Below are 12,601 nucleotides of genomic sequence, written 5' to 3'. Positions count from 1 at the left end.
AACTGACACTCTGTAGCATAATAAAGATAACCTCAGTCCAATGTCTGTTTGCCTCACCTTTGTGTGTGTGTGTCAGAGGTGGGTAGAGTAGCCAAAAATTTTACTCAAGTAAAAGTACTGTTACTTTAGAATAATATGACAAAAGTAAAAGTAGTCATCCAAATAATTACTTGAGTAAGAATAAAAAAGTACTTGATGAAAAAACTACTCAAGTAGTGAGTAACTGTTGAGTAACGTCTGATTTATTTCTTAACACAAGCATCAATCAGACCGACAAAAATACAAAATAATCATATTCAGGCAAACTATTGTTCATCCAATCAATAAAATAAATTAAAATGTATTTATTAATTACAAAATAGCTTAAGTGAGAGACTTGTCACACTAAATTTGGATGGATACTGCATGTGCAAAACATACTGTATGTAACCTAAAAGACAAAGATCCACCTATCCACAGCAAAAACTAAAACTACCGCTACGTCTCCTCAGGTTAGATATTGAGTTGTTGAACGCTCACATGTCCGTTTGTTTTGGTCGACACAGAAGACGCCGCATAACGTAGCTGTTGTTTCACACTTTTCCTAAAAGGTAACCATGCTTTCACTATGAGGCGGGGGGGTTCCTCCACGTCTGTGTTGCCTTGGCGACGGTTGATTCTTTGTTTTGCTACGACTGTAAGCTAACACGTCCCGCCCATAGATATATGCAGTCTATGGTCCCGCCGCTGAGAACGAGTATGGTCACGTGACTGCACAACGCCGTTTGATTGGTGGAACACAGTCACGTGGTAGAGCCTTAAGCGGAAGACTCTCTCTCTCTGTCAAAATAAAACATTAAAATGAGACGTACGCTGTGGTAAAAACAATGACGCGTAGAATACCAAAGAGGTAAAAAGAAAAGTAACGAGCTCCTTGTAGCCTAATGTAGCGGAGTAAGAGTACAGTTTCTTCTTCACTAATCTACTCAAGTACAAGTAAAAGTATAGTGATTTAAAACTACTCCTAGAAGTACAATTTTTTTCAAAAACTTACTCAAGTAAATTTAACGGAGTAAATGTAACTCGTTACTACCCACCTCTGGTGTGTGTGTATAAAAGGACTGAGCTACAGAGGGAATGTTGAAGATTGTTAGGGCAGTGCTGGTGAGAAGGTGCTCTCATCTGCTCTTCCCTTTTGTGGCAAAAGTCTATAAACTGCTCACTACCGTCTGAGTCTCGTTTTGTTGCTTTGACCGTCAAAAATTTAGTAAGTTTAAGTGTCCTGAACCTGACACACTTCATATCCCCAATGTCTCACTGTCTTCAGACAGTGTCTTTGTGTTGTGTTCACATGGTGTGGTTTTGTACCTGGGGATCCACAGAGTTCCGTTCACTGGTAGCACAGTGAAAGCTTGCAGCTGCGGCGGTGTGGGGTTGGAGGATGCCTGCTGGTCCTGGTCCTCTGCTGACAGTGGCACACTGCTGTGGCTGGCTAATGAGGCGAGGGCTGCAGGGCTAGAACAGTCTGACCCCACTGGCTCCAGGGAGCAGTTGGATGATATGGAGCAGTATTCTGTCAGTGAATCCTGGTGCTGGATGATCTGAGTGCCCGCCTCCTCGCTGTAGATCAATGTCACTTCTCCCTCAGTCCACTCCAACTTCTCTTCTTGGTCTGTGGGCTTGAGTTCAGTGGTTCTCACCATTGCAACCCCTGCAGGACTCCGCACAGCAAAAACGTCCCGAAGAGGATTGCTGTCTCCACAGCTGAAACCATAACATTCAATTCAACAACTTTATTAATACCACAAGGGGTAATTAGTTAAGAGCAGCTATAGACCACACACCCACACACCCACACACACACATACACACTACATACATACATACAGCACACAAGCCTACATATAGGCCACATGATAACAAAAACAGCTACTCGAGTCATAACAATGTTTGAGCAGCTTTTTTCTCCTGCTCACCTGTACAATCAGAGCTGTGAGTACTGTATCATACAGGTTAAGACTGCATAGGTCCAACATGGTAGTGTGCACCTTTCTTAGCATTAACTAGCCAACCTGAAGTAGCAAAGGTATAATTCACAAAAATGTCTGTAGAGTAACACTTCCAGGACTCAAATTGTTTGTTTGAGGTGCTCTTTGGATGGGACAATCATATATGGGACAATCATACAGCGAGGAGAACAAGTATTTGATACAATGCAGATTTTGCAGGTTTTCCTACTTAAAAACATGTTGAGTCTGTAATCTTTATCATAGGTACACTTCAACTGTGAGAGACAGACTCTAAAACAAAAATCCAGAAAATCACAGTGTATGATTTTTAAATAATTTATTTGCATTTTATTGCAAGACATAAGTATTTGATCACCTACCAACCAGTGAATATTCTGGCTCTCACAGACCTGTTAGTCTTTCTTTAAGAAGCCCTCCTGTAACTGCACCTGTTCGAACTCGTTACCTTTATAAAAGACACCTGACCACACACTCAACAGACTCCAACCTTTACACAATGACCAAGACCAGAGAGCTGTGTAAGGACATCAGGGATAAAATTGTAGACCTGCACTGGGAAGGCTGGGATGGGCTACAGGACAATAGGCAAGCAACTTGGTGAGAAGGCAACAACTGTTGGCACAGATATTAGAAAATGGAAGAAGTTCAAGATGACGGTCAATCTCCCTCGGTCTGGCGCTCTATGCAAGATCATGCAAGATAAACATTCACACACATTCACACTCCGATGCGCAGCACCAGGGGCAACTCGGGGTTCAGTGTCTTGCCCAAGGACACTTCAACAATGACTGCAGGGGCGGGGATCGAATCACCAACCTTCCGATTGGCAGGCAACCGCTCTACCACTGAGCCACAGCCGCCCCGATTAAAATCCTGCAGCGCACGCAAGGTTCCCCTGCTCAAGCCAGCGCATGTCCAGGCCCATGTGAAGTTTGCCAATGACCATCTGAATGATCCAGAAGAGGAATGGGAAGAGGTCATGTGGTCTGATTAGACAGAAATAGAGCTTTTTGGTCTAAACTACACTCGCCGTGTTTGGAGGAAGAAGGATGAGTACAATCCCAAGAACACCATCTTAACCGTGAAGCATGGAGGTGGAATATCATTCTTTGGGGATGCTTTTCTGCAAAGGTGACAGGATGACTGCACCGTATTGAGGGGATGATGGATGGGGCCATGTATTGCAAGATCTTGGCCAACAATCAGTAAGAGCATTGAAGATAGGTCGTGGCTGGGTCTTCCAGCATGACAACAACCCAAAACACACAGTCAGGGCAACTAAGGAGTGGCTACGTAAGTAGCATAAGCACATGTCTTTTATAAAGGTAACAAGTTCAAACCGGTGCAGTTAATACAGTGAGTGGAGAACAGGAGGGCTTCTTAAAGGAAGACTAACAGGTCTGTGAGAGCCAGAATTCTTACTGGTTGGTAGGTGATCAAATACTTATGCCATGCAATAAAATGCAAATAAATTATTTAAAAATCATACATTGTGATTTTCTGGATTTTTGTTTTAGATTCCATCTCTCACAGTTGAAGTGTACCTATGATAAAGATTACCGACCTCTACATGCTTTGTAAGTAGGAAAACCTGTAAAATCCGGAGTGTATCAAATACTTGTCCTCCCCACTGTATATAGTCTTTATCGTTATGGCTTAGTCATCTCAACCTTTAAAAACAACTCTGATGCGTTTCAGCACAAGCCTTTGCCAGAGACTGCCTGACAAAGGCTTGTATGCCGAAATGCGTCAGAGTTGATTTTTCATTTTTCCAGTGAGGGTGCCTTGAAATTGTTCTAATTTTTGCTAACAAAGGCATATTATTGCTTCAAATATTCATCAACCGGAGTGACATCTAGCTCACCCAGTAAGAGCGTGCACATGTAAGTTTGGGCATAACGTTAGCTTAGGTCAAGATTCCACAGTATTCCCATTCTTCCTAAAAGCTCAGTTTTTTTTGGTTCAGTGGCTTATAAAAACTTAAATTATGGTTACTTTAAGCTGTTGGTAAAGTAATCACTAAACCACAGATTTTAGGCATCTTTTGTTTGCTATCAGACACAATTGACAAGTAGGCACCTACACGCAATACAAGTCAATGGAGAACAGTGGTCTCTCCCAACGGTAGGGGTGGAACTTAAATGCACTCTGTCTCTATGCCGAAATCAGCCAATAATAATATGTTTATACATATTTATACAGCCTGCCAGATTCTGTTAACTTTCAAGGCATGGCAGAATTCCTCCGACATGAGCGTGATTAACTGTTCTCCAGAATATAACCCTATGGCAGTCCTTTAACATTAAAGCTCCACTCACTTGTACTTGGCACAGAGCTGGTAGGAGGCAGCATGGTAGAGCAGCAGGGTGTTGGTGTGGTCATCCAGGGTCCACACTGCCTCCTCTCCCCATAGACTGAAGCTGGTTGTCATGGATACAATGGAGGACGGCGGGTTGTAGGGTTCCAGCCTTTGAACTGCCTGAAGACTCAGGCAGTCAATGACCAGCAGGCCCGGACCATTGGAGAACCATAACTAATAACCACCACGGACAGGGAGAGGGACAACACATTAAAGACTGAGTTAACGGATAGCAGAGAGTTATTTTCCCCTCCGGTAGAACACTGTCTCTATGGGTTAACCTCTTGGTAGGGCTGGGCAATATGGCCAAAATATTCTATCCTGATATAGGTACATCAAATCTGGGTAATAATATATTTCATGATATAGTGTATGTATAGTGTCATTTAATTAGGAACTTTAGTGCAAAATCAAGGATCCAAATGATGTTAATATTGATGCAATGCCATTCAGGTGTGTTTTTTCACCATTGCGATAGAAACAATGTAGAAACGTATATACGATGAACATGCTTATATATCGTTTTGACAACAATATATATTGTTATATTGCCCAGCCCTACTTGTTGGTGACTTATCAAACATGACATTCCTGACTGATCATCTGCTCACCTGGGAGCCACTGCTGACCAGTGCCATGCTCCTGACTGGGTAGGGTCTCTGTCTGGGATCTGAGTCCTTCAGAGCAAACACTGTCTTGTTGAGGGTGTGTAAACACAGGTAGGTCTCCCCCTCCAAAGGAAGGCCCTCCACCAAGCTGTACACTGCAACCAGGCCGTCAGACATCCCCGCAAACACTCTGGACAGGCTCTGAACAGGTTAGAAACATTTACATTTTAATAATCATCTTACACTCTAAGGGTCCTATCTTGCACCTGGCGCAGTGCAGTGCAAAGCCCAACGCAAGACTGTCTAGCACCCACATCGTTTAAATAGCAAATTCACCTGCACCCATCTTTGCGCTCATGTGCTGGTCTTGAAGGGAGGTGTGTTCATGTGAATTCTTGGTGTATTGCTATCTTGAGGCAGCAGGAAGTGATCGCGCCAATGACCAACAAAAACCTGGTCTAAAGTCAACAGCACAGCATTTTGTTGTTATTTTAACAGTGCATTAGGGAAATGCGCCTAGACTTGCACAGCACGCGGACAGTGTGCTTGTTACACACACACACACACACACACACACACACACACACACACACGGACGCGCAGCAGCACACAAACGTGCAAATGATTACAAATAAAACTAGAACTTTGGTACAGACCCTCAGAGTAGCATGTCAAACAATGATCAAAAGTTTTAGCTGATAGTTTTAATTTGGCAGAGATATGCTTAAGTTTGTGTTTCGAAGCTAGCTAAGGAATTTTGTTTGGTCGTCAATCGCGCAAAGTTTAACGTGGCAAAATTATTGCCAAATCTGACAAATCAGTTTCCCACTGTAGACGTGGCCTCAGGAGTGGCCCTAGATGGCAGACTCAAAATTTAGTAAAACATGGATGAGCCTTTAATGAGATATAAACTTTTTGTACTTGATAGCACTTTATACTGGCTGAGATATGGCAAAGTTTGTGTTTTTGTAGCTAGCTATACAAATTTGTTTGTGCATAATTTGCGCAATTTTCATCCAATAAAAATTATTTTGTCTTTTTAATTAATTTTTTGTCAGGTCGTTTGGGAGATGCTATACAAGTTCCATGCAGATTGGTTGCACGGTCTAGGAGGAGATTGAAAAAGTAGGTTTACAATAAATTGTTTGTAAATTGTTTTTAATCTGCGATGTACAGTTTGGGAGTTATAAGGCCAAACACATTTTTTTTCTGCTATAGCGCCACCTAGGGGTGGAAGTGGGTGAATAGTGAATTTCTTTGCAGGGAGGTCCTTGCAGTTGGATCTGGACCAGTCCTGAAAATGGCACCCCCCCAACATGTATGGTTTAAGCTGTAGCGTGACTTTTCTAAATCGAAAAATAATAATCTTTGGGAAAACAATAGGGTTCCACCGCCCTGCTGACCTTGTTGACAGTTACGCCCAAAACACACCTATGAATTAATAAAGACACTAAGTACAACCCCTTTGAACCATGTACCCAGCGCACTGACCCTTTTTTCCGCCGTCAAACTAACAAAAGTGGATTTGGACACGCCCTAAACGCACTTGTGCCATGCCTTTACGCCATGCTCAGTTAAAATAGGGCCCTCAGACTTGCAATGAAAGGTTTTAGTGTCCCGTTCTCTACATGTTGTTTCAGAAGCCTGTTCTGTCTTTTACCTACGTCCTGTACTGCTGTGACATTGACATTTCCAAATAGTACATTGTAATACCAAAAATCGCTGTATAGTATTTTTCTTCTTTTTTTTTTTTTTTTTACATTTGGTGATATGAACTGTTATTACTGGCAGGCTTAATACACCCTTCCACAATATCAGACGATCCCAGATTTATACAAAAAAAGATGATCACATTTCATTCTCATCCATCCCCCAACCCCGTCCCAACTACACCTACCACTCTCCTAACACCTGGATGCTACCAGCTACACTTCAAAAGGTACCCAAGGTGCATAGCAGTTTAGTGTAGATGGGTAACAGGGCAGCTGGTCAGAGGGGAGCAGCAGTACAGACCATAAAATAACTTTCCCACAAATGCATTGTTTGGTACCTGAGACTCACAGCCCATAATACTGGCTGTGAGATGTTTAAGGGCAATTGTGAGGGGCAGGTAAGCTATTAGCACACTGTTATTATATTATTTAGACATTACCCAGCAGAGCTGTATGTGAGAATGATAATGTCTGAATCACTTGGATAGTCAGTAGGAGTATTTCCAGTATCTGACACGGACAATCTTCTGTTGTGTGCTACACGTGTGAAAGGGAAACTTTGAAATATGTCGGGATCTGATTCCTCGGACGTAGTCTGGAGTTCAGATGTGAAAACGTCACTGAAAGAGCTTTGAAGTGTAGTATGTCACCGGAGAACAACGGTGAGTTGGAAAGTAAATAAATGAACGAAGAAGATTGTTTCTTTCACCGATTTTAAATACTCAACTGTGAGCATGAGGGAATCCTTCAAGTTTTATCTATGAAAATTCTGCTGCCTGTTCTCTTTTTCTTCTGATAACGCACAAGAAATTATGTTGGAATTCTCATTTGCTCACATGCTGTAAAGCGTTCTGCTAAATATTTATATATTCATCCAATGCCGCTGGCATGAATGAAAACACAACATAAGTGGGGAGCGCTGTTCTGATTATTGATATATGGATGTACAGGTTTACAAAGTGCGTCAGGGTAAAACATCGGTCTGAGATGAAAAAAACTCAAATGTTTCCTGGTTTAATTAACAGATTTCAGATGATTTTTAAGTGATCAATAAGCAAACAAATCATGTTTTTAATCTCTGTGTGTATTGAACGTTGTGCTGTTGTAGTCTTTACGTAAACCTAACAGCATTCAATTAAGTTTTGCTGTGTTGGAAGTGTCACATAAATGTTACAGGTCTGACCTACTATGAATGTGTCACGTAACTTTTATAGAAACAAGAACAATATGTAAAGTCACAGCAATGCCCATAAAGTGAGATGCTATAGCTCTGCACTATGTGTGTGTGTGTGTATGTGTGTGTTTGTGTGTGTTGAAACGTGAACTGACCTGTTCTCTTGCTGGAACAGGGAACAGGCAGGTGATGACGCCTGGACAGGAGAACTGTTTCTGGGGTTGACTGAGTGGACACATGTCCTTCAGACTGTAGATGAAAACCTCCTGCTCCTATCACACAAACATAATAAATGTTTTACAATAATTAAGACATTGTGTGTAAAATCCCAGACATACATGTTTACATCATTATTACATTTTACACAGGATGTACTGTCAAGAAACCTTCAATGTAAGGATTGTCGAGAGTCACGTGATCGGCTGGACAGAGATGGCGACTTAGCCCAATTTTGTCAAATAGTTGTTTCATCTGGTTCAAACTTCAATATTTTACCACTTAGACCTTGCTAGAGTTATTTAAAGTAGTATAGCAAACAAGAACAGAACCCAGCGCAGTGATCCCGATGCTTTTGCAGGGGCATTACTGAAGAAACAGAAATGCTACCTCAAACCACGTTTTGCTCAGATCCAATCTCAGATTCAACAGATGGGGCTTGACAACAACAATAAGCTAACTGCTATCCATACCCGGCTAGAGTTTCTGACTGCAAGCTTTGGCTTTATCAGATTGGATGTGAACAACGTAAAGACCACAGTGCAAAACAAGCAAGAATTCTTCACAACCATGGCCGTTGCTTTGCAGGAGATGGAAGTGAAGCTAGCAGATATGGAAGACAGAAGCCAAAGATGCAATATCCGTTGGGCTAAAAGAGGGGGCTAGAAGGTGCTAATGCCATCTAGTATCTCTCGCAGCCCTTGCCTAATTGGTTCCTGAAATTAGCAGATGCTCTGCTCGAGATTATGAGAGCCCACAGAATCTACAGTGACAGCCCAAAGAAGACCATGCAGACTTTCAACGTCCTCCACTATACAGACAGGCCAGACAGGCAGGTGATCCTACAGACTGCACGGAAATCTATGGTCATCATTGAGAGGCGGAAATTTTGCTTCTCCCTGGATTACAGCAATTACACCGCAACATTTTACTGCTTTTTTAAGTGGGGAAAACCGACGCTTCGGATTGTATTGCGCAGGTTGCCATAGAGGAGGATCAGGACTGAAACAACTGCCTTATGCCTGCCTATGATCAAGGCATACGGTGTTCCCTGAAAGAGTCCTTTGCCCATTCATCCTATTTGGAAGTTATTTACTGCACAGCCTAATAACTGTGGTATGGTGTCTAGGCTTTATCAGTTCTTAGTGATATCTGGCCGCTATGCCCTTCCTATTGAGAGGATCTGGGCACGCGATTGCCCATACCTGGGTATCAATCTTGAATGGCATAATGTATGGTCTAGCATTTTGTAAGTATCAGACAATCCAGACCATCAGAAGATTCACTACAATTTCATTCATAGAACATACTGTATATCGCCCCCGTGAAAATTCACCACATGAAAATAATGAATAGCCCATTAAGCACTTTCTGTCCAATGAAAGCACAAGGCACATATCATTACATGTTCTGAGAGCGCTCTCCTGTCGGTCAGTTCTGGAACAATATTGCATCCAATGTTTCCTTTTTTGTCTGGGACTCAGAAACGTGCTGTATTTGCTGGACTTACAGCTGCAAAGAAAATGATTGCAACCCATTGGAAACCACTAGGGATGAGCGAGTACAGCATTATCTGTATCTGTATCTGTTTACCACATGAATTATCTGTATCCGGATCCGTACTTGGACTGGGCGGCACCTAACCCAGAAGTTGGGTTGTCTTAAAATGGGCGGGGCTTTAACCGGTATGTTATTTAGCATGCAATTGATATGAGTTGATCAAAAATTGTTATATTTATTGCTGATTAGAAAACTATTTACATGACAGCATCGAGCTTCAGATCAATGGTGTTGTTATGGTAACAAACTATATACAGAACGTTTTGCAACAATGAATACAACACATGAGGTTGCAATTATGAAGTAAAATGTAAAAGAGTTTTCATACTTTTTTTGTTTTTGGTTCTTTTTTATTTTTTTTATTTCCACACCAGGTATGTGTGAGTGTGTGTGTGTGTGTGTGTGTGTGTGTGTGTGTGTGTGTGTGTGTGAGTAAGAGAGAGACACAGAGAGAGAGAGAGAGAAAGAGAGAAAGAGAGAGAGAGAGAGAGAGAGAGAGAGAGCGGGGGGCGGGCAGCAGACAGTTAAAGAAAAAAAAAAAATCTCCGATGGCAGAGACCCAACGGGAGTTGCATTTAAACCAAGCAGCATGTCTGAAACCCACGTTCACCAGAAATCTACTGGTTACTATGTAAGGACTACAAACCCCACATTCACCAGAAATCTACTGGTTACTATGTAAGGACTACAAACCGAAGTTAAAAACAAACCTGAAACTGAAGAAACCCTAAACGTTAGCGGAACAGACCCGCGGACCTGATTGACTGACGGAGAGAGAGAGAGAGAGAGAGAGAGAGAGAGAGAGAGAGAGAGAGGCCGAGGGAGCGCAGTTCTCCATGTTCTGTGTGTGTGTGATTGAGCCGATCGTGTTTGTAAAGGATTTCATGCAGAAGCATAAATCAACAAAGTGGCCATAGCTAAATAAAAACATGAGATTTAAGCATGTCAAAGGACTTTACCAGTTTATTCCTACCAGTTAGAAAGTTAATGTTAGCTATGTGTTAGTAAGCTACGACATTTGCAAACCCTTCACGTTTATCCAATGCTTTAGCTAAACTCACATAAATATAATGTTAGTTTGCCTAAGACTGCCTGTTGGATATCTGACTTGGTAATAAAAAACTTGCTTCAAACTAACATTGGGTATGCCATTAGCTTAGTGTCAGGGTCCCCCAGTCTTCCCATTCTTCCTTCCGAGTCCTCATGGCTATAGCCACTTGTCTTTATAAAAACGTATGGGTTCCTTATATTGATGGTAGTGCTTATCACCACACAGCAGCTTTTAGGAACTTTTTTGTAGTTAGCAAGCAAACGGAATAGACGAGGAGGCTCCTTCACGCACTACAAGTCAATTGAGAGCAGAGAGTTGTTTTCCCTCTGGTGGGTGCAGGACTTAAATGCACTCTCTCTATGCCGGCGTTGTTTGGTTCAGTGTAAAAAAAACAAAACAATGCCTGGCATTATGGCAGACCTTCTTTCCGGTAGTATTGCCAAATCTCTGTGTGACAGGCTTTTGACAGAAAGAGTGGCCAAACACCAGGTGTATGGCCAGGTCATCTTACATACTGAAGCATAAACTGAACCAGTACTGTGGTAGGTGAAGCCGAAATAACATTTATTTGCATGAAAATGGTGAATGCGATTTACCTCAGTGGCCATCCACAGAACGTTAGCTATCTTCATCTGACAGCTGATCCTGCTGCCTGCACAGGACATCCTCTTCACCTGCACCTGGCCCTTCTCCACATTCACCACACTGTAGCTCCTACACACACAAATATACAATTGATGTATGAATTGTTTTCATTGCTGGATCTGGTGATGGCAGTGCATCTGACAAGGCATCAGACAGGTTGAAACATCGTATCTGAGTTAGACATTTAAAAAAATAAAGTTTAATATTTAAAGTTGCGCACACTGACCACTGCAAACATTCATTACTTGCAGACCTACTTCCCAGGTCAACTTAACCACAGCTGTGCATCCACACAGTTCAATAGTGCAAAGGACAATTAAAGAAACCATCTTGGACAAATTTACTCTGCTTTCCTCAAGATAAGTTGTTTAGATAACTGGGTTACAATTAGGAAATGTTTGTGTTGATTCTTCTTTGTGGGATTTTGTCTGTTCAAAAAGAAAAATCCCTCAAGGTTAATGTTTCATAAAAATTTATCATTTTGTCATAAATAAATTGAATCAAAAAGTTCATTCACATTTTTATTTAATCTGCATTTACTATAGCTTACGCCAGTGGTTCCCAACCTTTTTGGTTTAAGGTCAACCCCACAGCGCTATTAGATTCACTTTTTTATTTAATGTATATTTGAATAGGGACAGATAGTTTAGTTTAATAGTTTATTTGAACATGAAAAAAAAAATTTAAATAAAAGATTTATATACATGCATTCGTGCATACATATATAATTAAAATGACAGATAAATAAGGTCATGTACTTCTTAGCACAGTCTTCCAAAATTGAAAGTCATTCAAACAAAACAAAAAATTTCCCATGTTCAAAAGGAGTAGGAAGAAGTTGATAAACAACTTATCAGGTCCGACCCCCTTTCTCTACTTTTATCGTTTAGTAAATCTTATGCTTCAGTTATCTACACATTATTATTTACACATCGTAGACACAGATGCATTCATACACAAACACATTTACACTTTTTTTTAAAGTTTTTATTTTTTCTTGTTTTCTTCCCTTTCTTCTTCTTTCTATACCATCTATCTATAGCAGATTAAATAACACATCTATACTAGACTTAGTATATAGACATGTTAGTATGTAGATATATTAGCATATAGATATACTAGTATATAGACATACCAGTATATAGACATATCGGCATATAAATATATATTAGTATATAGACATATCAGTATATAAATGCCAAGAAACCACACAGTCTTTCTACAATACTATCACTTTAAGTCCTTTTCGTATCCCTTTAATATATTC

The 12,601-nt window shown here is 41.1% G+C and overlaps 1 protein-coding gene across 4 annotated transcripts in view; it reads right to left on the bottom strand.

Moving 5' to 3' along the window:
• The window catches only part of lrrk1 (leucine-rich repeat kinase 1), a 199,978-nt gene that overhangs the window by 5,279 nt on the left and 182,098 nt on the right, over positions 1-12,601 (bottom strand). For all 4 annotated transcript variants that reach the window (XM_032511829.1, XM_032511830.1, XM_032511832.1 and 1 more), the window contains 5 exons: positions 11,286-11,403; positions 8,018-8,134; positions 4,980-5,177; positions 4,328-4,542; positions 1,348-1,743 (listed from right to left, as the gene is read on the bottom strand). In XM_032511829.1, coding sequence (XP_032367720.1) covers positions 1,348-1,743; positions 4,328-4,542; positions 4,980-5,177; positions 8,018-8,134; positions 11,286-11,403 — 1,044 coding nt within the window. The remainder of the gene's footprint in view (positions 1-1,347; positions 1,744-4,327; positions 4,543-4,979; positions 5,178-8,017; positions 8,135-11,285; positions 11,404-12,601) is intronic.

The sequence above is a fragment of the Etheostoma spectabile genome, unplaced genomic scaffold (assembly GCF_008692095.1).
Source record: "Etheostoma spectabile isolate EspeVRDwgs_2016 unplaced genomic scaffold, UIUC_Espe_1.0 scaffold48, whole genome shotgun sequence".
Taxonomy (NCBI): Eukaryota; Metazoa; Chordata; class Actinopteri; order Perciformes; family Percidae; genus Etheostoma; species Etheostoma spectabile.
Note: the sequence above shows the minus strand (reverse complement) of the source record. Positions and strands in the feature narration are given on the sequence as shown.